General features: G+C 44.9%; 1 protein-coding gene across 18 annotated transcripts in view; it reads left to right on the top strand.

Moving 5' to 3' along the window:
• The window catches only part of CLUAP1 (clusterin associated protein 1), a 57,875-nt gene continuing 30,048 nt past the window's right edge, over positions 1–27,827 (top strand). For 3 of the 18 annotated variants that reach the window (XM_072751410.1, XM_072751409.1, XM_072751418.1), the window contains exons 1-10: positions 41–292; positions 3,926–4,037; positions 5,091–5,175; positions 6,694–6,873; positions 9,615–9,710; positions 12,176–12,259; positions 18,677–18,810; positions 21,737–21,878; positions 24,307–24,379; positions 25,226–25,303. In XM_072751410.1, coding sequence (XP_072607511.1) covers positions 208–292; positions 3,926–4,037; positions 5,091–5,175; positions 6,694–6,873; positions 9,615–9,710; positions 12,176–12,259; positions 18,677–18,810; positions 21,737–21,878; positions 24,307–24,379; positions 25,226–25,303 — 1,069 coding nt within the window. In that variant the 5' untranslated portion in view covers positions 41–207. Of the gene's footprint in view, positions 293–1,064; positions 1,893–3,925; positions 4,038–5,090; positions 5,176–6,443; positions 6,597–6,693; positions 6,874–9,614; positions 9,711–12,175; positions 12,260–18,676; positions 18,811–21,736; positions 21,879–24,306; positions 24,380–25,225; positions 25,304–27,827 lie in introns of those variants that run through there. The other 15 variants (XM_072751412.1, XM_026002996.2, XM_072751420.1 and 12 more) reach the window with 10 other exon arrangements.

The raw sequence follows: 27,827 nt of genomic DNA, 5'->3' as shown, positions 1-27,827 counted from the left end.
TTGGGTCTTCGCCCCTCCTGTCCCGGGCCTCCGGGCCTCGCCTCTTCATGCCTTTGCCGCTTCTCAGGGGCTTCGGTCTCCATCGAAGCCAAGTTTACCCAGGCCGGAGACAAAAGTGCTGGGCAGAGGACCCAGGAGGAGACCTGGCTTTCCTTACGGTCGTGCCCAAGATTACGTATCTGAGAAACCACCAAGGAGCCGACACCGATGCAAACACACGAGGATTTATTTACAAGCTCGAGCTTGGGCCCAAGTATACCCGACATAGCAGAGCGGGGACTTGGACCCCGAGGTGGGTTCCAGCTTAGTTTTATGGACTGGTCTAGGGGACCTCCAGAAGGGGTGGAGGAATTTCTCAAGTTCTGTTCACATTCTGACGTAGGGCTTTCAAGGGTATTGAGCTCAGTTCTCTTTTTTTTTTTTTAATTATTATTTTTTTATTTATTTATGATAGTCACACACACACAGAGAGAGAGAGAGACAGAGACACAGGCAGAGGGAGAAGCAGGCTCCATGCACCGGGAGCCCGACATGGGATTCGATCCCGGGTCTCCAGGATCGCGCCCTGGGCCAAAGGCAGGCGCCAAACCGCTGCGCCACCCAGGGATCCCTGAGCTCAGTTCTTATTCTGATATGGGATTTTTTACCATGGGCGCTGAGCTCTGTTCTCATTCTAATATGGGGCCTTCTAGGGCGTTAAACTGTGAGCTGTTTTTTCCTCTAACTGAAGCAAGGTAAATTTCAGCTCTTATTCACAGGGGCCTGAGATGGCTGTACTTGTGCTAAAGCTGAACTTAAGGTGGAAAGGCCTTAATTTTCTCGACCTCCACACATTCTAGGGAATTGAGGAAGAAATGACAAGCAAGACGTAGAGCGCCTAACAGGTGTCAGGGACATACATAGTTGGTGCTCAGAGTGTGTCCGCAAGTGCCACACGTGCGTTTGGAAAGGTGTGTGAAGAGGACCCAGACGTCGCGCGGCCCGCAGCCCTTCCCTGCGGTCAGGATCCCTAGGCTTTGCCTGGACACCCGCTGCCGGTTGTCCCTGCGCATGCGCACGCGGGGCGGCCGTGCAGCTTCGCCTCGCGTTCTGTTTGGCCCCGGCTGCGCGCCGTCCAGGGCCCCGCGCGTTGCCATAGAGACCCGGGAGCGCGGAGGGGCGAGCTTGCCCAGACGCCGGGCTGCTGGGGTCCAGATCGCCATGTCTTTTCGAGACCTCCGCAGTAAGGCTGCCCTGCTCGTGTCCCCTGCGGCTCCGCGGCCGAGTCTCCCCCATCCCCCGCCGCCCCGCGCGTGGTTTCACTTACCCCCCTGAACCACTGTGTGCTTTCTGGGCAGGGAGGGCAGGCAGCTCGGTTGGAGGACGCGGGCGAGGGAGCTGGCGCCGGAGTTGGCAGTGGGGTTCTGACTTCACGGCCTGCACGCTTCCTAAAGGGGCTGCCGAGGAGAAGCCCAGTGCCTTTGCAGGGAGGGGGGAGGAGTGGAGTGAGGATAAGCGAATTAGTGCTACTTTGGGGGCGCCTGTTCAGAATATCACATTCTCGTCCCCACTTGCACAGTGAATTGGGTTGTGTGATCCCTGCATGAACTACTTGGAGGTAGAAAGAGGTCAAGTAGCTTGCTTTAGGTCACCCAGCTAGAACTGGGTGGAAGCTCGCATGGAGCAGTGGGACTCTGTGAGTCAACATCCCTTGCACCCCCGCTTTTTTTTTTTTTAATATTTTAAATATTAATGAGAGAGAGAAGCAGGCTCCCCGTGGGGAGCCAGAGGCGGGATTCAATCCCAGGATCCTGGGATCAAGACCTGAGCCAAAGGCAGATGCTCGACCACGGAGTCATCCAGGCGTCCCACATCTCTTGCCTTTTATGCACCATCATTTTCTGAATCTGAAGGTATTAGGCCAGCTGGCTCCACCTGCATAGGTGTAGCAGGTGATCGCCAATTTGGTGTGATCTGGGCACATCTTTTCTGACGAATTGCTGGACCTTTCACCATTAACCATTACTCCTTTCAGTTAGGAATCGCTCTTTTTCTACCATGTGAATATAGGGGAAGAGGCATCACATTTCATTGACATACCTAGTAGCGTCATGGTATCAATTATACGCCCTCTGGGATTTGAAGGTTCTTGGTGACTGTGTGTCACAAAGACAGGTTTCTCCTCCCTCAGGCCGAGGCCAGTGTTCTGCTAGGGGACACCAAATGGAGTTGTGCCGGGAGAAGGGTGTAAAGAAGGGATTTCTGAACGTTTTGGCCTTAAACAAATGCCATACATTTGTGCAATTTATGATAAGAAGCATAGACAATTTGCTGCCATTTTGCAGAATTAACAGCACTTGACTATTGCTTACTGGGAAGAAGTATTTAGGCAATGCCTGGCTCTGTGGTGGGAAGACTGCTGCTTTGTTGACCATCACTCTGTTCACATTTCCCCCCAAACAGTGACAGAGCTCTTTGTGCTGTTGCTCCTGCCTTATCTTGTACCTTCTGGTCTATTGGCTGGTGAGATCCAGCCTAACCTCCAGTACCCAGGTGGCCTCTTTGTGAATGATGTTGAGATATTTTGAACCTTCAGGAAGAGCAAGGACAGGCATTATGAGAGCCAGAAGCACACCGAACAGATCTTGGCATGTTGTGGAAATGCAGAAAATGTTTGTTGTGTTCATTTTTGCATTCTGCTTAAAGCTTAATGACAACAACCTCCGGTTTCCAAGTCTTAGTATTATTGTTTCTTGTTCTGGCTTATAAAAAAAAATCTAAATATTACTGTATTGTTCAACCAGTCTCTTTAAGATTTCTTTAAATACAATGCAGTTAACCTTTAAAATTATTATTAAGGTCCCATATGCTCACACACACAAAAAAAGATAAAAAGACAACTCCAGAATAACTCAGAAAGGTGAATTTTGCCCTACCACCATCACTCCTAAACATAACCACTGTTAACACTTAACATATTTTTCTTTTTCTTTTTTTTTAAGATTTATTTATTTATTCATGAGAGACATAGAGAGAGAGAGAGAGTCAGAGACACAGGCAGAGGGAGAAGCAGGCTCCATGCAGGGAGCGGATGTGGAACTCAATCCCGGGACTCCAGGATCACACCTTGGGCTGAAGGCAGACGCTCAACCACTGAGTTACCCAGGGATCCCGCATATTTTTCTTTTTAAGATTGATTTACTTATTTGAGAGAGAACACGCCCATGCACCAATGTGCCCGTATGTGAGCAGGGGGTGCTGGGCAGAGAGGGAGAGAAGCAGACTCCCGGCTAAGTGCAGTGTCCTCATGGCTTGATCTCGTGACCCTGAGATAAAGACCTGAGCCAAAATCAAGAGTCAAGTACTCAACCGACTGAGCCACCCAGGCACCCCAACATAATTTTTCTCTATGACATTTTATAAAACCAGATATTTCTGATTTTGAGGGTAAAGAGAAAGATATCCGAGAGAGAAATGACATGTCAGAGAAATTCTATTCACAGCCAACCTCTAAACCCTATTATAATGTACAGCTTCCACTTTTTCTTCCCATTGAATGTAAATGTTTTTCAAGAAGCACAGTATGTATTTTAACTTTCATCTCCTTTTTACTTTCCTTCTTAGAGACTTTTTTTTTTTTTTTTTTTATGATGGTCACACACACAGAGAGAGAGGCAGAGACATAGGCAGAGGGAGAAGCAGGCTCCATGCACCGGGAGCCCGATGTGGGATGCAATCCCGGGTCTCCAGGATCTCGCCCTGGGCCAAAGGCAGGCGCTAAACCGCTGCACCACCCAGGGATCCCCCTTCTTAGAGACTTGATAAATAGTCCCTAAAACTATCTTATACATTGGGAATAAAAAGGGGAAGCAAGGAAAACATCTGAGTAAATAAGTGGCTGCTTTTTGATGGGGAACTGACCGAATTGTATTTTACCTTTGGACAGATTTTACAGAGATGATGAGAGCCTTGGGATACCCTCGACATATCTCTATGGAAAACTTCCGCACACCAAACTTTGGACTTGTGTCTGAAGTGCTTCTCTGGCTTGTGAGACGGTTAGAATTGTACTTTATTAAGGTCTAAGAGTGAATACTATATTTTATTCAGTACCCACCTAGAGTACTGTTTGTAAAATACAGGAGTCAGTAAATTTTGAGTTTGACAGACTCAATTATAACCTGTTAAAAAATCAGTTGCATATAAAGAACGATGTGGGAGAAGGGAATGTACTGGGCAGTGGTAAAAGATTTCTCAGTAGGAAGCAGACACTGGGCACTGGTCCACGCTCCTCTTCATGTTTTCCCTTTCCTCGGGGTGACAGGGATCTCCACATGCTCTAGTGAGTATATTGGACTAGAAATCATTTAGATTCAGATTTCATTTTGTGTGAAAAAAAAAAATTTAAGCTTTATTTATTCACGAGAGACACAGAGAGGCAGACACAGGTAGAGGGAGAAGCAGGCTCCCCACACCTGATGTGGGACTCGATCCTGGGACTCCAGGCTCATGACCTGAGCCAAAGGGAGACACTCAACCATTGAGCCACCCATGTGCCCCTTGGGTGAAAAATCTAATTCAGGGTTGGCAAACTTTTTTAAGGAGATCGTAAATATTTTAGGTGTTACAGGCTACATAAAATCTTTCTACCCTATTCTTTACATCTCATAATCCTTTAGAGATGTAAAAACCCTCTTAGCATGCAGGCTGTACAGAGACACAGGGCAGCAGTCTGCTGACCGCTGGTGGGTCATCAGTAACTCGAAGAATTCCAGTAACTGCAGTTTGTCAAACTAACTAGTTAGCCTTGGGTCAAGGGCTGTCAGCCAGAGTAATAGTTGTAATTATTTTAATTAAAATTTGAGGTCTGAGATAGATTTAATTTTGGAAGCTGAGCCCCAGATTTGATTTTTGAAGTTACTTAAGTCTGTTTTTACATGAGTATTCACTCCCTTTGGTGTTTGGTATTTTATGATACTTTTGAAGTCTTTCTTAATCTTTCTCCCTTAACCCGGGCATTCAGAGAGCCTGCTATTACAGATCGTCTCAGCTGCCCACTTTGTCTTTTGTGGACTTGGTGCTTAATTAACTTGTCTTTCTCTCCATGAAAGGTACGAACCTCAGACCGACATCCCTTCTGATGTTGAGACTGAACAAGACCGAGTTTTCTTCATTAAGGCAATTGCCCAGTTCCTGGTTAGTTGACAGTTACTTGCTGGAGTTGGACTATTAAGTACATTACAGATAAGTTTTTCTTTCCTATAGAAAGCAGCTACGGCTGCTTTCACCTTTCTAAGCCCATCTGATCACCAGGTTCCTGTGGAGGCATTTTGCCAGTACAGGCTTTTCGATTTTTTGGTTTCGATTCATTATTTGTTAAGAATTCTATTTAGTTAGTTTTGTGGGGTTTTTTTTTTAATGTTTTATTTATTTTTTTATTTTATTTTATTTTTAAAGATTTTATTTATTTATGAGAGACACAGAGAGAGAGACAGAGACACAGGCAAAGGGAGAAGCAGGCTCCATGCAGGGAGCCTGATGTGGGACTTGATCCCAGGTCTCTAGGATCAGTCCCTGGGCTGAAGGCGGCTGTAAGCTGTTGAGCCACCTGGGCTGCCCCTATTTTTTAGTTTTTAAAGATTTTTATTTATCCATGAGACACACACACACACACACACACACACACACACACACACACACACAGAGGCAGAGACACAAGCAGGCTCCACGCAGGGAGCCCAACGTGGGACTCCATCCCAGGTCTCCAGGATCATGACCTGGGCCAAAGGCGGTGCTAAACTGCTGAGCTACCTGAGCTGCCCCTATTTAGTTAGTTTTGAATAGGTAAAGTGCATCATAGTTTAAAAAAATTTTTTTAAAGATTTTATTTAAGAGAGAGCACGCATGAGTAGGAGGAAAGGTAGAGGGAGAAAGAGAGGGAGAAGCTGACTCCTTGCTGAGCAGGGAGCCTGACTGAGGGCTCAGTTTCAGGACCCTGGGATCATGACCTGAGCTGAAGGTAGATGCCTCACTGACTGAGCCACCCAGGTGCCCCTGAGATTTTTTTCTTAATTGTGAAACAATATAGAATAAAATTACTTTTTGTCATGTCTGCCATTGACCCAGTTCATCCCCAGTTCCATCCTCCAGTGATTCTTTATGGGTATATAAGCAAACACAGAATATATTCTTTTCCCTTCTTTTTACATGAATGGTAGCATATGGTACACCACTGCTTAGAATCTTGCTTTCTTCACTTAATGGTACGTTTTGGAGAACTTTCCAAATCCATATCTAGTTTCCTCATTCCCTTATACCTGGGTAGCATTGCTTTCATGGATATACCATGATTTATATAATTTATATATAGATCAGCATTTAGATTGTTTGTTAACTTTTGCTTTTTGAAACTGTGCTATAGTGATAACCAATACGTATCATTTTGCTTGTGTCTGTATCCTTAGGATAAGTTCTTAAGATTGGAATTGCTGGGTCAAAGATGCATGCATCTGTAATTTTATTGTTATTTACCAAATTGCTCTCTATCAAGATTGTATCAGTTTACACACCCACTTGCAGCGCTTGAGTCCCTTGGAAGTTTAACTCAGCACAATCAGGTTATTAAAGAGAGGTTTTCAAATTACCTACATGGGATTCAATTTAGATTTTACGTATGAAAGGGCCTTAAACTTTTTTTTTTTTGTCTGAAACTAGGCCACCAAGGCACATATAAAACTCAATACCAAGAAGCTTTATCAGGCAGATGGGTATGCAGTGAAAGAACTTTTGAAGATCACCTCTGTCCTTTATAATGCTATGAAGACCAAAGGGATGGAGGGTTCTCAGATAGGAGAGGAGGACATCAGCAAATTCAAGTTTGATCTTGGCTCAAAGGTAAGGACAATGAGAGGCTCTCAATGACACAGGACAGAATGTGTACTTCTTAAACTCTGAAGGGGAACATGTCAGGTACTTTCCATAGTCCTTGACTGAGAGCAGTTTGTCAGTTCTGTGCTCACAGCATTTGGTTACAAAGAGAAGGCACAAGAAATGAATCCAGCTGCATATCGAAAGCCCACTGTATGCCAGGCACAGTTGAGATGCTGGGGGGGATACAGGCGTGAACAACAAGGACAGAAATCCTGTTCCTGTGGCTCCAGGGGGGAGTCAGACTAAGCCACAAAGCAGAAGGAACGGCAGGTCAGAGGTGATCAGTGTGTGAGGAAGTCAAAGCAGGGCAGGGCCTGGGGTAGGCGAGGCGGGTATGCTCAGTAGGGAGATGGGACTGGTGAGTCTTCAGAGCTCTGAAGGAGGGAGGAGCAAGCCATGCAGCAGAGGAGGAAAGGTAGCCTCTGATGAAAGTATGCCTTGTGTGTTTGAGGACACGGGGCCATTCAGGGAGAGACTGGGAGCTGGGAGCGGGGTGGTGGCAGACCCCTGTGTGGTGCCTGCACAGCCACGGTAAAGACTTTGACTCTGAGCTGGGAAATCACTGTGTTTAGAGCAGAGAAGTACATGATTCAAAGGATCACTTTGGGTGCTGGGTTGAGATCAATTGAAGGAGGTGAGGGGTCGAAGCAGACCTGTTAGCAAGAGATGACCGTGACCTTGAACAGGGCAGTGATGTCAGGAGCTCAGCTGAGATGGAAGAGAGCTGAGCTGCCAGGTGTTGGAGGACTTGGTGAAAGCAGCAAGCCAAAAATGAAAGTTAAGTCTTTAACCCCATACGGTAATGGGTTGGGCCAGGGGCTAAAAGCAGAGGTAGCATCACCCCTCTCTCCTGCCAGGCTGTTCTGTTTTCTCCCAGGAGAAGACACACCCTTCAAGGGGTTGTCTCCTGAGGGAGCTCTCAACAGAAGGCTCCGGCGGACGGGGAGGACTAGGATTGGAAGAGTGGTGTGTCTTGAGTCAGTGGGAAGAGTGGCCTCAGGTTTTCTCCCCAGCTCCCCCACAAGGAGGCAGAGGCAGAGGTGCTGAAGAGGACCTCAACCCACCCTGAAGACCTGGGAGTGAAGGCTCCTGGGCTAGGGGTGCAGATGGAAGGTGGGGGTCAGAGGGCCTGAGTCCCTGACTGCCACTCCTTTCAGAGCCTGCACTGCCTTGTTGTGCCTTGGCTGGTGTGAGCCTGGGCACAAGTCCCCGCTGACTGCATGAGGCCTGCCAAGGGAAGCCTTTGTGATCACCTGTGGTCAGGCCGGAGAAATCATACTTAAGTGTTTTTTGTTTTTTTTTTTTAAGATTTTATTTACTTATTCATGAGAGACACATAGAGAAGGAGAGGCAGAGACACAGGCAGAGGGAGAAGCAGGCTCCATGCAGGGAGCCTGACATGGGACTCGATCCCAGGACTCCAGGATCACGCCCTGGGATGAAGGCGATGCTAAACTCCTGAGTCACCCGGGCTGCCCCACATTTAGGTTTGTAACTAGGAGCCAGACTGCTCAGTGGAAAGAAGTGGCCAGAAGTTAGAACCTAATTTAAATGTGGATCTTGTGGGTTTGGATGTGAGTTGAGAGAAAACCGACCATGCAGGGAAGATCCTACAGCCACACTGTCTACTGGAAGTTTCTGTGATGATAAATGTTCTGTATCTATGCCATACTGTAGCAGCCACTAATCCTGTGTAGCTAGCACAACCGAATGACCAGGTTCCAAATTTTATTTAAATTTAAATAATTTAACATTGAAAATTGGCCACATGTGGCAAGTCCACACAGTTTAGCCATCAGAGCTCTGAAGTATTTGCTCTGAGTACCTGCAGGGGTGAAGTTGCATTTACTGAAATGGAGGGGATTGTGGGAGGAGCAGGCCTGGTGGGAAAGGTGGGGAGTTTGGGTGGGAGCACATTGAGTATGGGGGCGTCCAGCCTCCGGTCATAGGAGGTGTTGCCGCCTGAGCTTAGGATGGAGAGGGGGTAGAGAAGAGTTCAGGGACTGAACTCTGATGGCCTCCAGGGCTGGGAAGTGGGAAGCTGGGGAGATGATGAGACAAAGGGAATGGGACATTCGCTGCAATGAGGTTGTGTGTGGGGGGTAGCTGGAGGAAGCAGAACCCTGGAGGACTAAGGAAAGGGGAAGAAAGTCAGTGGCTATGAACGCAGAGGGAGACTTGCTGTCCGTGGCTTGGGAATAAAAGTGAGGTGGGACTTCATTGGGGAGCGAGGAAAGGTGAGCAGAGTAAGGAAATGTTTGGGTTTTCTGGAAAAGTTAGCATGAACAAGGAAGTGTTGGGGGGACCTGCGAACCCTAAGAAAGAAGCTTGTGCTTGGGGCTAGAGGCTGGCATCTTCCCAGCAGTAGCTCCACCCTTGCAGGAGCCGGCTACTGCTATGCACATGTTAACTCATGGGACCCTGGGACCCTCGGCAGCCCTGCACCCTGCTGTGAGGAGGCAGAGAGCTGGAAGCAGCAGGGTTGAGCACAGGACAGCAGGATTCTGCAGCAGGAAACGTGTCTCTGAGGTTCCCCTCTGGGGAACAGCTCGTGCACAGGATGGAAATATGTGTCTTGTGGAAAACGTGTTTAGCAGTCAGGTATCCTGACTGGTGGCAGGAATTGTTATTAACAAACTGGTTGTTTCTGAATGTCTATTAAAAACCTGTCACCGAGGTTTCTGTTTTTGATATTTTCCCTCCAGATTGCAGATTTGAAAGCAGCCAGGCAGCTTGCTTCTGAAATCACCTCCAAAGGAGCATCTCTGTATGACCTGCTGGGCAAGGAAGTAGAGTTGAGGGTGAGCTGAGTTCAGATACTTAAATACTTAGCTGAGCATTTTTCAAGGTTTTCTTGCCGATTCTGTGGTTTCCCTGTCCTCGTTTCATCACACTGAACCTGATTAAATGAGGAATGTGCAGGGAGGTCATAGTATGAACTGCTAATCCTGATTCTAGTGGCTGCTGCTCTGTTCTTAATAGCTTTGACTTTTAGTTCAGGAATGGCAGTTATGTGGCATGCTTCTGGCACTTGCCTCCTTGTGCCCATGGCAGACTTTGCCTGTCATGGTGTTTTTCCTTGGGAACTCAGCATTTGTGTCTACAGAGTGCTCTTCTGAGCCCATGGTTCCCAGACCTTGCTCCCAAGAGGAATCCCGTGGGGACCTATAAAAACTACTGATACTTGGCTTCCGTGCCAGTGTCATTGGCTTGGAGTAGACCTGGACACTGGGGCTTGTTAAGTCTTAGCTAATCTAATGTGCAGCAGATTTGGGCAGCCTGTGACCTAGCCAGTTACTACCCCTCAGCTGAAGTTGATGTTACCATTAAAATTTATTTGCACTCCTTGTTCTAGACAATGCCAACCAAGGACAATGCTTCATCCACTACGTTTACAGAGCTGTTTAATAAGAGTGTGGCTCCTATAGTCCTTTTAAATGTCCAGGTTGTCCTCCATACCAGTGAATTAGAATGTCTGGGGGTGAGAGCCAGCCATCCAGCACCCCCCCTTTTTTAAGATTTATGTATTTGTGGGGGCGGGGTGGGGGAGAGGTGCCAGTGGGAGGGACAGATGGAGAGGAAGAGAGAATGTCAAGCAGACACTGCACTGAGTGTGGAGCCCAACTTGAGGCTCGATCTCAAAACCCTGAAATCATAACCTGAGCCAAAACCAAGAGTTGGTCACTTAACCAGCTGTGCCCTCCAGGCACCCCACTCAGGGGCCCCCCAGACATCCAGCTTTTAAAGAACTCCAAGTGATTCCATTGTGCAGTAAAAGTTTGGGACCTACTGGTTTAAGAAGAAATGGAGTTTTGTTTAATTTTTATCTGTAAGGATTTATGGCATTTGAAGCATGCATGCTCACCTCTAGTGTTTTTAAATTAAGTGCATTTAATTAATTTTGTTCAGTCGGTAAGTCAGCCATGACCTCTCTCACTGCCTGGCCTGTGTTCTGGAATCACTGCTGTAGTGTAATGGTATTTTTCCTCTTGCTTTTCATTTCTGTCCCTGGAAGCAGGGGACTTGGGTGCCAGCTCACTATCCTGCTCTTGATATATTAACCTAGCAGTTGCCACCTGGTGAAGGGCAGTTGACAGAATAAAACTGCCACTCTTATCTAATAGCTAATTTAGATAACTAACAAGACAGCTCCAGGCCTTCTATGTTTTCTCTTTATAGTGCATGTGGGGGTGTGTCTGCATGCATTTCTAACATACCTAGAGACAAGAGCTCATCACTTGATAATTGCCACAGAGCTGTGGCTTCATTGTATGACTTCAATTAGGATTCTACTAGGGATTCTTAGCACCATTCTATAATGAATTGAAATAATCAGTGGCTGAACTATTGCCATGGGAGCCAAGAATATGGTACTTCTCACATTCTGTATACAGCTGTAATCTGAGGAAGATCCCCTACCCAGTATTTGTTTTTCATACACTCAACAAACATTCCTTGAGGACTAGCACCCACCACAGGCAAGGCACCGTGCCTTGTGTCTTTGAGTAGGTCATAATCCCTGCCCTCCATAGTTTCCATCAGTTGGGGATATGAGGAGTACCATGGAATAAAGGAAGCCAAGGCTGAGTTTGCTGCAGGAACCTTATAACTGCATTGGCGTTGAAATCCCATGTGTCAGAAGTTCCTAGCACTGTTGTGATAGGCACGGATGCCTCCCTTGATTGGTTCATGGTTAATGCCAGGGGCAGGACCATGGTGACTCCTCTCATTATGGTTGGTATCAGTTATCAACAACAAGCAACTCAGAGGGAATCAATCATAGGAAAGATCATAGAAGCTGGCAGAGGATTCATACAGCAAGTTGAGCAACACTTGGTTTTGGATTCACCTGAACAAATGTAGGGAAAGGAGCAAATTTGGGAGAAAAGATGATGGGGGTTTTGCCCAGTTTTGCCCATGGTGTCTTGGCGATGTGGGGGCTATAGTTGGGGACGGCCCAGGGCATTAGAGGGAGGATAGGTTGGCAGTAGGATTAGAAAGATGTGGGGCCACCTGGCTGGCTCAGTTCATGGAGCATACGACTCTTGATCTCAGGGTTGTGAGTTCAGGCCTCACGTTGGAAGTAGTTATGACTTTAAAAAAAAAGACGTTTGGAAGAGGTGCTGGAAGAAAATTTTACATCAGAGATGTACCCTGTAATAGAACTTCGGAAAACTAATCTATAAGCCATATCCAGATCTGGGGATTAGTTTTGAGAATTCATTTTCTGAAAATACTTGTAATTTCATTTCATTGTTTCTCATAGGAACTGAGAACAGAAGCAATTGCCAGACCTCTGGAAATAAATGAGACTGAAAAAGTGATGAGAATTGCAATAAAAGATATTTTGGTAAGATTATTTGCTTTTATGTAATGTTTTTGTACCTAGGACTTGAAAATACTGATTTATTCCCTGACTTCTTAAGACAGAATAACCCTAGGCCTACTGACAGAGAAAGGGGTATGATTGTGGGGAAATGGAAAATGTAGAGGACAGTCTAGGATACCTAGGTTATTTGCTTCTATTTTTTTCCCCTTGTTATAAATATGAACAACTTCTCCCCCCAAATTTGTCAGTTTTAATAACTTAACAATTCCCTTAAATTCTTCAATAATTTTCATAAGTAATGCTCTATTGTATGGACTTTCATTACTTTATTTAACTACTTCCTTACTATTGGGCATTTAAGTCATTTTCAGGTTTACTTTTTTTTTTAATGGTGCTCACACCTGGGCATGGAGATTTTTTCTCTCTCTCCTTAATTTTTATTTTAAAAAATGTTATGTATTTCAGAGAGGAAGCGAGCATGAGTTGGGGGATGGAGGGACAGAGGAGGGAGAAGCAGACCCTCACTGAGCAAGGAGCCTGATGCGGGCTCAATTCCAGGACCCTGAGATCATGACCTGAGTTGAAGGTAGACACTAGACCCACCAAGCCACCCAGGTGTCCCATCTCTCTCTCTTTTTTTAAATATTTATTTATTTCAGGGCAGCCGGGGTGGCTCAGCGGTTTAGCGCTGCCTTCATCCCAGGGCCTGATCCTGGAGACCCGGGATCGAGTCCCACGTCGGGCTCCCTGCATGGAGCCTGCTTCTCCCTCTGCCTGTGTCTCTGCCTCTCTCTCTCTCTGTGTCTCTCATGAATAAATAAATAAACTCTTAAAAAAAAACTTAAAAAAGTGAACACATGAGCTAGCTGAGTGAGGGACAGAAGGAGAAGGAGAGAGAATCTTAAGCAAATTTCCTGCTGATTGTGGAGCCTGACACAGGGCTCGATCTCACAATCCTGAGACCACGACTTGAGCCAAAACCAAGAGTCAGACACTTTAACCAGCTGCACCGCCCTGGTGCCTCTGGGCACAGGGTTTCTAACTAGCGCTATAAAGAATAGAATGACCACCATCCTTTACTGCTTACCTACAGTCAAGTATTTGCTCATCTTACCTGATGCATTCATTTGGGGGGCAGTAGTGAGGGAGACTCTAGACTCAGACTGCTTGGGTTTGAATCCCACTGTCTGATCTTAAGTAAGTTACTTAACCACCCTGTGCCTCACTTTGCTCATCCATAAAGTGAGGAGAATGGTACTGTCTACCACATAGGGTCATTACGTACATTCATTATGACAGTGCATGGTATTTGTAGTCTCCAGCACATGTAGGTATTCAGTCATTACTAGGGATTTATTTTATTTTATTTTATTTTATTTTATTTTATTTTATTTATTTTATTTTATTTATTTTATTATTTTTGGGGGGGATTCATTTTATTCAATAGACATAGGAGAGGGGATCCCTGGGTGGCTCAGCGGTTTGGCGCCTGCCTTTGGTCTGGGGCACGATCCTGGAGACCTGGGATCGAGTCCCGTGTCTGGCTCCCAGTGTGGAGGCTGCTTCTCCCTCTGCCTGTGTCTCTGCCTCTCTCTCTCCCTCTGTGTCTATCATAAATAAATAAATACATCTTTAAAAAAATAGACATAGGAGAGCCTTATGTAAACTAGGAGTAGCATAAAACAAGAATTTGCTGAGAGTTGTAAATTCTAAGATTTTTTTTTTTTTTTTTTTTTTTTTATGATAGAGAGAGAGAGAGAGGCAGAGACGCAGGAGGAGGGAGAAGCAGGCTCCATGCCGGGACCCCGACATGGGACTTGATCCCGGGACTCCAGGATCGCGCCCTGTGCCAAAGGCAGGCGCCAAACCGCTGAGCCACCCAGGGATCCCCCTGTAAATTCTAAGATTGATAGGTTTTTATAATATCCTTGTCATAAAACAGTACTACTCCCTGGGCAACCCAGCACCAGGGTTCAACCTTAGCTGTGAGGAGGGGAGGGCAGCTGAGATGGGACATCAGTTACATGCAGGCAGACAGATCCAGGAGGTAAATATGTTAAAGATAACGGAAGTCAAGGTTTTCATGGTTGGAAAACAGTTACGGATATGAAAAACTTAGAATGGGGATCCCTGGGTGGCGCAGCGGTTTGGCACCTGCCTTTGGCCCAGGGCGCGATCCTGGAGACCCGGGATCGAATCCCACATCGGGCTCCCGGTGCATGGAGCCTGCTTCTCCCTCTGCCTGTGTCTCTGCCTCTCTCTCTCTCTCTCTCTCTCTCTCTGTGACTATCATAAATAAATTTAAAAAAAAAAAAAAAAGAAAAACTTAGAATGAACCCTGAAATTGGAGGTGTTGGCTAAGTGCATAGTTTTCATTGGATAGACAGGTAACTGGCTAGCTCTAGGAATGCATTTGGTACGCTTGTATGTTTGTACACATGAGTGTATGTCATATATTTATGTACATGCCCATGTACGCCCACATACACATTCATACATTTCCTAGCTCTGAGCAAACCTACCATCAGGTCTTGGCTTCTCAATGCCATTCTCCACTAAAAGGAACCAGGGCTCTTGGGGAGAAGCATCTGAGTCCAGAGGCTGGAACAGGAAAGTACAAGATCCCGTCATGCCCAGAGAATGAAAGGGATCTATCAAAATTCTTTGCAAAATAGATAGCAAACCAGGGACAATTTAAGCTTCAAAATCAATAAATTATAGTAATGGATCATAGAGCATTGAATGAAATGGGAGGCCATGAGTTCTCACTGATATAAAAAATAAAGGACTATATTGAAAGATGAAGAGAAAGTATTTATTTCTTATAGTTTCAAAGTAGTTCCTTTCAAGAGTACTTAGTAATTACAAAGGAGAAAACAGTGACTCCACTTGAGAATCCTGGCAGACACCTGCTTAATCAGGTGATCAAAGTGTAGGTCGCTGGTAGTGGGACAAATAAAAATCCTGCACACCCTATAGGACTCAGTGATAGCTGTGCTGTTTCTGCTAAAAGGTGCGTAATCTGAAGCTTATCAGACAAAGGCAGATTGAAGGACATTTTCCAAGCTGCTTGGCCCTTCTCTCCAGCAGTGGAAGGACATGGAAGTCCAGGAAGGGCCAAGAAGCCAAGGAAATGTGATGACCGAATGCCAGGGTGACCTCCGCCTGGTGTTACGGACGCCACGGCACAAGTGGGGATATCTGAGAGAGTCTGAGGACTGCATGGTGGTGGTTCACCTGCATTCATTTCATGTTTCAGTGATTGTATCATGGTTGTGAAGGAAAGAGAAAGTCCTTGTTCATGGGAAATACAAATATTGAGAGGTGATGGGACCTCAAGCCAGCAACCCACTCTGACCTGGGTCAGGAAAAAATGCTTTGTATTCTACTCTAGCTGTTTGTAAGTTTGTGATTGTTTCTCAATGTAAGTTTTTTATTTTTATTTTTATTTTATTTTATTTTTTTTTAAATTTTTTTTATTATTTATTTATGATAGTCATACAGAGAGGGAGACTGGCAGAGACATAGGCAGAGGGAGAAGCAGGCTCCATGCACCGGGAGCCTGATGTGGGTTTCGATCCCGGGTCTCCAGGATCGTGCCCTGGGCCAAAGGCAGGCGCCAAACCGCTGCGCCACCCAGGGATCCCCTCAATGTAAGTTTTTTAACTGCTAATGCTCTTGTGCTTGTCAGTGTTCTGGCTGGATCAGGTTAACATGGCATGAATGTGCCTTTAGCACTAAGTATATATTAGAATAGTGAAAGGAGGGCACTGTTCATTTCTTTGGGGAACCTCCTTATGTATGTATGTAATATTTCCTTTTTTATTTTTAAAAAATATTTTATTTTATTTTTTTATTAATGAGAGACAGAGAGAGAGAGGCAGAGACACAGGCAGAGGGAGAAACAGGCTGGCTCCATGTAGGGAGCCCGACGTGGGACTCGATCCGGGGTCTCCAGGATCACGCCCCAGGCCAAAGGTGGCGCTAAACCACTGAGCCACCTGGTCTGCCCTATTTCATTTTTTAAATTGAAATATAGTTGACATGCAACGTTAACATTTTTTTTTTAAGATTTTATTTATCTATTCATGAGAGACACAGAGAGAGAGAGAGGCAGAGACATGGGCAGAGAGAGAAGCAGGCTCCATGCAGGGAGCCTGATTCGGGACTCGATTCCAGGACTCCAGGATCATGCCCTCGTTCGAAGGCAGACGCTAAACCACTGAGCCATCCAGGGATCCTCTCAAGGTTAACATTAGTTTCAGGTGTACAACATAGTTGGTGAAGGCCTTTTAATGTATCTGTTAGTTGCTACAAAATATCCATGATGTTTGATAATTCTAAAAGCAAAACCAAAACAACAGCATGGATACTGAAAAGGGGTTATATATAGTTGTTTCAGAAAGCTAGGGAAAATTGTGTTTATCACACTGATAGTTATTTTTTTTAACATCTTTTTTTAAAAAGATTTATTTTTTTTTAAGATTTTATTTATTTATTCATGAGAAACACAGAGGCAGAGACATAGGCAGAGGGAGAAGCAGGCTCTGTGGGGAGCCTGATACAGGACTCGTTCCCAGGACCCCAGGGTCATGCCCTGAGCCAAAGGCGGATGTTCAACCACTGAGCCACCCAGGCATCCCTAAAAAGATCTATTTATCTATTTGAGAGAGCGAGCATGTACCTGCATGGTTGGGGAGAGGCAGAGTGAGAGGAATAATCTCAAGCGGAATCCCCGCTGAGTGCAGAGCCCAACCTGGGGCTTGATCCCACGTTCCCGAAATCATGACCTGAGCAAAAACCAAGAGTTGGACGGATGTTTAACTGACTGAGCCACCGGGGGCCCCAGTGTTATTTCATGTTTGAGGAGTGCATACCTTAAAAAAATTACTTTTATTTTTGAAATCAGATAAATTCACTAGGCTTAATCTGACTTTGATTCAGAGAAATAGTTGCTGTCTACTTGAGTTATTCAGAAACTCACCTTGTATTCTGTTGTGAGAGTGAATTTATATCTCTTGTGGAGTTTTTATTATTTTTATTTTTATTTGAAAGGTTTTATTTATTTATTCATGAGAGATAGAGAGAGAGAGGGAGAGACACAGGCAGAGGGAGAAAGAAGCAGGCTCCATGCAGGGAGCCCGACGTGGGACTCGATCCCGGGTCTCCAGGATCATGCTCTGGGCTGAAGGCGGCGCTAAACCGCTGAGCCACCTGAGCTGCCCCTTCTTGTGGAGTTTTTAAAGCACTTGCAGCAAATGGATAGTGATATGATTATTTTCATGAGAATATCTTAGAAACGATTAGTGTACTTCTTTGAAAAAACTCAACCATAAATAAACAATAAAAGTGGTTGCTTCCAAATATCCAGTTAGAGTGTCTGAGCTCCTTCGATGATGACTTGTGGACCCCATAGCATCTCAGAGACCTGCAGGTAAACCCTCAGCCTTTGTGGGGCATAACCCATGTGCAGAGTACTGGAGGGGAGAGCCCCATGTCGGGCATCAGGAACTAAAGGCAGAGTTGGAATGTCAGAATTTGGAAGACAGTTGCATAGTCAGCTGGCTGCGTGCAGACATTGTTCCTAATGCAGCGGATCGGATCACAACTCTGAGCCACGGGCCTGACCTGGCCGGCTTTCCAGACAAGATGAGTGTGAAGACGGTGCGTTCATTCTGACTGCTCCATGTCACATGAACTTGCTCTTGACTGTGTCCCCTGCAGGGAGGTCTGCAGGTTTTGTCTGTGGTCTCTCCTTCCCTCTCTCCTTCCCCTTCTTTATCTGGCCCTGCTGCCCAGGCTCCCTCCCAAAAGCTGGGTCCACTGAAGGAGCCACTTTCTCACTGACATCAGTGCAGTAGTTTCTCTGTTTTAGTCTATAGTTGAGGCTTACTTGCCAGTGGGAGGAACTTTCTCAGTTTCTTTCTCAGTTTCTCACCAGCAAGCAGTGGGTGAGGGCTGGGACCACTGAATGTTTCTTTTTGTCCCTTCCCAAATAAAGCCATACTTGGTGATGGATATATTCCATGAGTCAGATATTTGTAATAGGGGGGAGAGGGGTGGAGCCGCTGAACAATGTGAATAAAGGCAGGCTAACAGTCCAGAGTGTATGTAAGCACTGTGAGCAAGTGAGCTGCACAGGAGGTCTGGGCCTTGCTCCCCTCTGCTCAGGACACTGTTCTTTCTGTTTTCATTTGTTTTCCTGGGGACAAGCATCCTCTTTTCATGGAAAAAGGATCATTTTTTTGTGGACCTATGTGGCCTCCTGCCGAAATGGTTGGTGAACTGAGCGATGGCTTAGGGGAGGGTTTGATCTGTATGTTTACTTTTGCTTTTCTGTAGTGTGATGTCACTGTGCCTGAGGAGTTGTGCACATCCTCTCTTCCAGGGGTCAGGTCGGAGTTCCTCACTGGCCCATTCATTTCCTATTCAATGCAGGCGCAGGTCCAGAAGACTAAAGATCTGCTCAATAATGTGGCCTCTGATGAAGCTAATTTAGAAGCCAAAATCGAGAAGAGGAAATTAGAACTGGAAAGAAATCAGAAGCGTCTCCAGACTCTGCAGAGTGTCAGGTAGATATGAACACCTGAAGAGTGGGATGAGAGTTGTCTTTGGCAGTTCAAGCAGAGTGAGGACGTGTGGTCAGTGGCTTTGGCCCCTTGGGCATAAGATCATCTGGACTGGTTCGTGTGCGGGCCACATGCATCCTAACAAGTGCTTTGCCAAACTCATTATCTTTACTGCTTTCAGTGTGCCTGGGAAACTGCTTAATTCTCAAACCTCCCTTTAGTCCTTTACAGCTTCTTGGAATGCAGGGCAGAGTAAGTGAATCCAGATGGTGAAAGTTACATAAGGCTCCTCTCCTAAGATCTGTGCCTTGCCCTAAACGAGGTAGACACAGAAGCATACTCTCATTTCTTAGTTTGAATAGATTTTAGACTTTTATATTTGTTGACAGTAATTAATCTTTCTTTTGACTTTCCCTCCCTGAAAATACCTTTTTCCAGGTAATATGAATGGATAGTAGTGGTGCAAAATACCCTCCAGGTGATTAGAGCTTTTCTTTTTCTTTTTTTCTTTTTTTAATTTGTTTATTCATGAGAGACAGAGAGAGAGAGAGAGAGAGGCAGAGACACAGGCAGAGGGAGAAGCAGGCTCCATGCAGGGAGCCCGATGTGGGACTCGATCCCAGGTCTGCAGGATCACACCCCGGGCTGCAGGCGGCCCTAAACTGCTGCGCCACCAGGGCTTCCCTCATTAGAGCTTTTCAAGTGTGTTCCTCACATTTTCTTGGAGCCTGTGTGTGCACCCACACACTCTCTCACTCTCGTTTTACATCTTCTTTCTCTTGCTCTATCATTCTGCACTGCTTCTCTTCCTTTTTTTTTTTTTTTTAAAGGTTTGCATTTTTTTTAATTTATTTATGATAGTCACACAGAGAGAGAGAGAGAGAGAGGCAGAGACACAGGCAGAGGGAGAAGCAGGCTCCATGCACCGGGAGCCCGATGTGGGATTCGATCCCGGGTCTCCGGGATCGCGCCCTGGGCCAAAGGCAGGCGCCAAACCGCTGCGCCACCCAGGGATCCCTGCTTCTCTTCCTTTTCCTTCTCCCTTTATTTTTCTCTCTTCACTCCGTCTGTGTAGCTGCTGCATCTGTCTGGATGTCTTGCTTTTTGGAGGTACTGGTGACTGGGTCACACCCTGGCTACTGTCCTGGCATCTGTGGAGATACGTGTAATCCAGGGAGCACTAGCCACTGGCAAGCCATTTCACCTTTGGAATCTGGGCCACCTGATACATGTATCTCATTAAAAAATTCTACCTCTCAGGGATAAATTCATTTTTGTTAAGTTTCATGGCCTTTCAATAGAAGAGTTCATATGTTTTCTCTACTCCTAAGGTTATATATTATTATTTAACTTATATGTTTATATATATATATTTTTTTAAAGATTTTATTTGTTTATTCATGAGAGACACGGAGAGAGAGAGAGAGAGAGAGAGAGAGAGAGGCAGAGAGGCAGAGACATGGAGAAGGAGAAGCAGGCTCCATGCAGGGAGCCTGACGTGGGACTCGATCTCGGGTCTCCAGGATCACACCCTGGGCTGAAGGTGGCGCTAAACCACTGAGCCACCTGGGCTGCCCCATCTGTTTATGTTTTTAAAAGAAGAGAGTTTTCCCTTTAAGATCAAAAATAAGAGAAAAAAATAGATACAACAAACCAGTTGAAACAGGTTTTTGTGTTATAGTTTTGGTTTTAGATTTTATATTGTTAAAAACTTAGCTTTAGGGATGTCTGGGTGGCTCAATTAAGTGTTGGGACTCTTGGTTTCAGCTCAAGTCATGATCTCAGAGTAATGAGATTGAGCCCCACATTGGGCTCCCCACTCAGTGGGGAGTCTGCTTGAAGATTTTCTCTCTCCGTCTGCCCCTCTCTTGCCCACTGCTTGCATGTATATGCTCACTTGCTTTCTCAAATAAAAATAAAAATCGTTTTTAAAAATTAGCTTTAATTTGTAGCAACCTATATTTCCCTTATTAGGGGACAGACTACCATTTTGGAGCATCCAGACAGCAGAATATTATGCTCAAGTAAGATAATGCATATATTTAACTTCTTGATTTTGTGAGGTATTTTTGATATGTGATTAATTTTTAAGTCTTTATTAAAATCCAACCATTGGGCAGCCTGGGTGGCTCAGCGGTTTAGTGCCAACTTTGGCCCGGGGCCTGATCCTGGAGACCCACGATCGAGTCCCATGTCAGGCTCCCTGCATGGAGCCTGCTTCTCCCTCTGCCTGTGTCTCTCATGAATAAATAAAATCTTAAAAAAAAAAAAAGATCCAAGGCATTTTTTAAAATTAATTTATTTATGATAGACATAGAGAGAGAGGCAGAGACACAGGAGGAGGGAGAAGCAGGCTCCATGCCGGGAGTCTGACGCAGGACTCAATCCCGGGACTCCAAGATCACGCCCTGGGCCAAAGGCAGGTGCCAAACTGCCGAGCCACCCAGGGATCCCCCCAATCCAAGGCATTTTGAGTAAGAAAAAAGACTGCAAAGCTTCATCGAAGATGGTAATATGCTTAATGATATTTAAAAATGCATCCCTAAAAAAAAAAAACAACAAAAAAATGCATTCCTATATGGATCCATGCGTAGAAAAGTCTGGAAGGATGCTTACCAAATATTAAGTGCTTAAACCTGGTGATAGAATTATGAGTAATTTTTACCCTATTCTTCATACTTTGAGATTATTTCTAATTTTTACAAAGAGCTTTTGATTAGAAAAAAATAATAAGTATGTTCATTTTGAAGGGAGGGAGGGAGGGAGAAGAAAAGAGAACTGGGCTGTAAGCAGCTACGAGATGAAGAACCCTCTCCAGCTAAGGACTTTTCTACAGCAAACCATGATGGCACCTGGAACTCAGAGTACTTGTTTCAAACTACTGTTTAGTGATCTATCTTTTACTTTTTATTTCATTCGGTTGTTTCAGGCCAGCTTTTATGGATGAATATGAGAAGATCGAGGAGGAGTTGCAAAAGCAGTATGACGTTTATCTAGAGAAATTTCGAAATCTGGCTTATCTGGAACAGCAACTCGAGGACCATCATAGAATGGAGCAAGAAAGGTTTGAGGTAAGTGCTCAGCCCACATTTCTGTACAGACCATTCCTCCTGGTGTGTTATTTTGTACTTGTTGATGTGTCACTTTGTAAATATTGTAGAAAAAAAAAATCTGTGAATGTTTTTTCTCCCTGATCAAGTGTAAGAATTGCTCATGTGACACTTTTGTTTAACTCCTAGTGTCGCTTGAGCACGGGGTTGTCAGCTGTCTGATGGATTTGGTCAGTAGGACTGCAGACAGGGCTGACACGTGACCACGTAGTTGCATAAGACATGGCTTAGGAGGGCCTGTTCTTACTTTAACGCTGTGCTATCACTGGCTTGAAATTATTATTATTTTTTTTTTTAAAGATTTTATTCATTTATTCATGAGAGACACACAGAGAGAGGCAGAGACATATCAGAGAGAGAAGCAGGCTCCATGCAGGGAGCCCGATGCAGAACTCGATCCAGAGGCTCCAGAATCATGCCCTCTGCTGAAGGCAGATGCTCAACTGCTGAGCCACCCAGGGGTCCCTGGCTTGAAATTCTTAATAGTTTTTAAGTGCATTTTTTTAAAAAGATTTTATTTATTCATGAGAGAGACAGAGAGAGAATGGAGGCAGAGACATAGACAGAGGGAGAAGCAGGCTCCTTGCAGGGAGCCCAATGTGGGTCTTGATCCCCAGACCTGGGGATCACGTCCTGAGCCGAAGGCAGATGCTTAACCACTAAGCCACCCAGGTGTCCCTTTAAGTGCATTTTAATTTGCACTGAGTCCCACAGAGTCGGTAACTGGTCTTGGATAAAGATCTCAAGACTTGGCCAGTTCATTGAAAGATTTTCAGGGGCCTTGGTTACTTGAATCATTCAAACCAGTTTATCAGGGACTTCTTTATAAAGAGGATGCAGTGTATTGATTATTGTGGAAAATGCATGTGACCCAGAACCAGCCGTCTTACAGGTTCCTCTCATCTCAGTGCTCACAGCCACTTTGGAAGGAGTGTTTCTGGTCCCAGCGTGAGCTGATAAATACGGAATTCAAAGCAAATGAAATTGGACCAAGTTACTATCACTTTTTGAATTGGCCTTATCCCTTGGAGATATTTCTGCTTAACCTAAGAAGGGTCACTTAGAATCTGCATTCATGATGATATTAGTCTACAGTCTCCCTTTCTCACACTCTGTGACAGATTTTGGTATAAAGGTTATGCCAGTCTTCCTGCAAACTTGGGTGTTTAAATCAGGTGAAGCTGTTTTGTTGGAGGGGAGGGCTGGCTGGGAGGATTCCTGTGCTTCTGTGGACACGTTTATCTTGACACGGAGCCCGTTGCCACCATTGCTCTGTAGTAGGGGCAGGCTGCAGGGCAGCAGGGGTACAGCACAGGCACGTTTTGAGGGCAGTGCAAAGAGCCTGGAGTTCAGGACATTTTAAACGTTGAATGTCTGGGAAAGAACCAAAAAGGGCCAGTGAAGGTAAAGGGAGTGTTTTTGTGCTGTCGGGTGTGGTCACCCCTATGTGCAGAGTGTGCCAGAACACATGCCTCAGGATGCAGATTTTTTCATCCTCTTGTGTTCACGCAGACTCTCTGTGCTTGTAGCACCTGGGCCTGAAGGCGATCTCATGCATGAAACAGAACTTTCATTATAATGTTTAGAACAACAACAAATATTTAAAGGCCAATCTCCTCTCATAGTCTCTCTTTTGACAGTAATTAGGGCTACATTTGGTAACTGAGCTGAAGCGTTAGCTTTTGTGCCCCTAAAAACTAGACTCTATTCCTATCTTTCTTTCTTTCTTTCTTTCTTTCTTTCTTTCTTTCTTTCTTTCTTTCTTTCTTTCTCTTTCTTCTCTTTTCTTTTTCTTTCTTTCTTTCTTTCTTTCTTTCTTTCTTTCTCTTTCTTCTCTTTTCTTTTTCTTTCTTTCTTTCTTTCTTTCTTTTTCTTCTTTCTTTTCTTTCTTCCTTTCTTTTTTTCTTTTCTTTCTTTTCTTTTTTCTTTTTCTTTTTCTTTTTCTTTCTTTTTCTTTTTCTTTCTTTCTCTTTTCATCGTGATCAGCCCCACCATTTAGCATGTTTTGGGGCTGGAGTGGTGCAGAGCTTTGGTCTTTGGAGCAGGAGCCCTGTACTGTCCCGTAGTTGATGCATCTGCTCCCCTGTTGGCATTGCACAGTGACACACGTGATGGGCATTTCAGCGGGTCCTTTCGTGTTCTTTAGGGCTCGGGGGGGAGGTCAGCTGCCCCACTTCTGGCTGCCTACCTTTCTCTGGGCTGCTGGCAGAGAACAGGGGTGCTAGGACCCGGCCCTGCTTGTTGACTGGGCGCTGATCCTTCTCGTGTACTTTAGATCCTGGCTGGTCCTGCAGCACAGACTTAGCCCTATGTACCTAGATGCTAAAGAACAATAAAGCAGTCCGGAACAGGGTCCTTTCTTCTGAGTCTTGTGTTTGTTGTTCCCTAGGAAGCTGAAAATACTCTGCGCCTGATGCAGAACAAGCTGAAGGAGGAGGAGAAGCGCCTGCTCAGGAGTGGAAGTAAGGCCACACTCTCAGACAGGGCTGTTTCCTCTGTGCCAGTGTTGGTAGTCCTGAAAGAAATCTGTATGTATATTTTATTTATTTTCAAAAGGCAGTTTTCTCACATGTTCTGTATCCAGGACTCTTTTCGCTCAAGAGCTCAAGAGGTTGGTTCAAATTACATAGTATTTAAAGCACATCTGGTTTTCTTGTCAACTAAAATACTGTTTTCCCATTTCAATTATACTGTTAGTTTGAATTGCATGTAACATATAACCATGAAAGAAAACTGGGTCTTGGGGGTCTGTAGGGTCCTTATTTTAGGGCAGACTGATAGAAAGCAAGTGCCATAGTGCTATGCCCATGAAGGGGTCACTTCCTTAGGGTCCGCCCCCCTACCATCATAGCCTTCATGTGGCCCCCAGTAATCCAAGATGGTCCAGTGAGGCTGTCAGCTGGTGGGGACTGCTGCTTGTGACTGGTTAGCATGCTTCATCCACGAACTTCACCAAGGTGTCAGGTCAGCCTCGGGAGTGACAGCAGTGCATGGTCTTCATGCTGCATTCACGGCCCTGTCTCAGAGTTCTCCTTCTCTTGAAGGGGACGGTATACTTTTTTATGACGATATACTTTATTCTCCTGTGCTTGAGGACTTCAGGCATGTATATAGGACTTCAGGCATGTATACCCACGGTGGCTCTCTCTGTCTTTGTACTTTTCTCCTCTGTACTTGTCCTATGCCTCTTCTAATGTCAGGAAACTCTAGAAGGACAGTAAGGACTTCGGGGAGATCCTTTAGGGGCAAGTTTAGGGAATTCCCAGGGCCTCTCTAGCCGAAGCAGCCCCTTACCTTTATGGTTCCAGGTGAGCCAGGAGAGCCTGAAGCAGCCCTAAGTGATAAGCCTGCATGGAATTTATCCCCTCCTGAGAGGCCTGGCACAGGTAAGAGCCCTGGTTGGTTGGCTGCACCCTGCTCTGTCCCCAGACCAGCATGTAAGACTTTCCTCACTGATATTGTTTTATTCTTCTAAACTCACAGTTTAATTTTGTGATCCATAGATTTGGGATCTCTTGAAGGACAAGCATTCATAGGAGCATCTCTGATTTAGCTTTTTTTGGAAAAGTAATTTCCATTTGAAATAAACTGAATGAAGGATAGCACTTAATTAGCTTGGGGTGGGCAAAGAAGTTAGGAAAACATGAAGACTCATTCTCATTTATGTTCATCCCAAAGTTCTTAAGATGTTCTGTTTTTCTTTGCTGTGCTATATGTGGGAGCATTGTTCAGAGAATTGGGATCAGGGGAAGATATATAAAGGAAGACTTTCTGAAAGACTTCTCTGAACAGAAAAACCTAATAGGACATGGACATGATTAAGAGCAAGAATGAGCAAAATTCAGGAGTGATAAGAGATTGAGTGCAACAAATCATTGTTGAAGATCTATTCTGGATGTGAAGGATTCGCTAGTGGACGAGAGACAGGGATCCTTGCTTTAACCAGTCTGCTTGCCAGTGAGAGGACACAAACACTGAGCAAGCTGAGTGCAGAAAGTGACCCTGGGGTTGGGGGGAAAGTAGAGCAGAGAAAGGATGGAGAGGGTGGGATGGAATTGGATTTTATTTTATTTTTTATTTTTATTTATTTATGATAGTCACAGAGAGAGGGAGAGAGAGAGGCAGAGACATAGGCAGAGGGAGAAGCAGGCTCCATGCACTGGGAGCCCGACGTGGGATTCGATCCCGGGTCTCCAGGATCGCGCCCTGGGCCAAAGGCAGGCGCTAAACCACTGCGCCACCCAGGGATCCCTGGAATTGGATTTTAAATAGGGAGTCAGTGTAGGCTTCGTTTAGGAAGTACTATTTAGGGCAGTCCTGGTGGCGCAGTGGTTTAGCGCCACCTGCAGCCCAGGGTGTGATCCTGAGACCCGGGATGGAGTGCCACATCCGGCTCCCTGCATGGGGCCTGCTTCTCCCTCTGCCTGTGTCTCTGCCTCTCTCTCTCTCTGTATCTCTCATGAATAAATAAATAAAATCTTTAAAAAGAAAAAAAAAGGAAGTACTATTTAAGCAAAGCTAAAATAAGTGGATCTGGGGAGAAAGGAGCTACCAGTTGAGGAGAGAGAGACCTGAGCGTCTGTAAGAGAGTGGGGACCAGAGCTCAGTGAGGCGATGAGTTTGGAGGAAGGGACTTGAGGAAGAGAAAGTCTGAGTGCTTAAAGACAGGAGAATGCCCTGGGGTTAAAAAGGCCAAGCATTTTGTTCGAGTACCCTGTAATAGAAGTAAGGGCAGCCTTCGTCTTCCCACTATCCTTTTAAACCTCACTACTGGTGGTAAATCCATAAAATGACCCAGAAGTTTCTAGAAAGCACATTAGTAACCTTGCTGTGGTTTAGTTTTTATGGTATGGTGGAGAGCAGATGTTCCTGCATTTAACACTTAACTTACTGCATGCCTACTGCATATCAGGCATTTTGCTGGCACTTAGAACATAGTGATGAGTGAAGTGCTCACGGAGCTCAGAGTCTAGAACTGTGCCACCCAGTAACCGGCCATAAACCATGTGTGACTCTTGAGTACTTCCAATGTGGCTGGTCCAAATTGAGGTGTGCTGATTGTGGAAAATATACAATAGGTTTCAATGACTTAGCATGAAAGAAAGTAAAATTATTCATTAATTAATATTTTATGTTGTTTACTTATTAGAATGATATTTTGGATATATTGGGTTAAGTAAAATAGCGCTAAAATTAATTTACCTATTTTTTTTTACTTTAGTATAGTTACTAGACAATTTTAAATTATATATCTGCCAGCTGGTATTACATTTCTTTTGGAGTGTGCTGATCTGAAAGGAGACACAAATAGTTAAAGTGGGCGTGATTGTGATTTTGATGTGAATTCCTCTGATAGCTAATGAAATGGAGCATCTTTTCATTGCTTATTGGCCATTTGTATAAATCTTCTTTGGAGAGGTTTATTCAAGTCTTTGGACATTTTTAAATTGGGTTATTTATTTATTTATTTTATTTTATTTTATTTTTTTATTGAATTGTAAGAGTTCTTCTGTATATTCCGGATACTAGATTCTTATGTGATCTGGGATTTGCAAATACTTTCTCTCATTCTCTGGGCCATCTTTTCAGTTTCTTGCTGATGGCTTTGATGGCTTTGGCTGCATAAAGTTTTAATAAAGTCCACACTATCAGTTTTCCTTTTGTTACTTGTTTTTAGTGTCATACCTAAGAAACCACTGCCTAATTTAAGGTCACTAGGATTTATCCCTGGGTTTTCTTCCAGGACCTTTATAGTATAACTCTTACTTAAGTTTCTGATCCATTTTGAGTTAATTTTTACATATGGTGTAGGTAGGCATCCAACCTCATTGCTGGGCATGTGGCTATTCAGTTGTCTCAGCACCATTTCTTAGAAAGATTATTCTTTTCTCTTTGAATTTTATGGGCACT

Source organism: Vulpes vulpes, chromosome 3 (assembly GCF_048418805.1).
Source record: "Vulpes vulpes isolate BD-2025 chromosome 3, VulVul3, whole genome shotgun sequence".
NCBI lineage: Eukaryota > Metazoa > Chordata > Mammalia > Carnivora > Canidae > Vulpes > Vulpes vulpes.
Note: the sequence above shows the minus strand (reverse complement) of the source record. Positions and strands in the feature narration are given on the sequence as shown.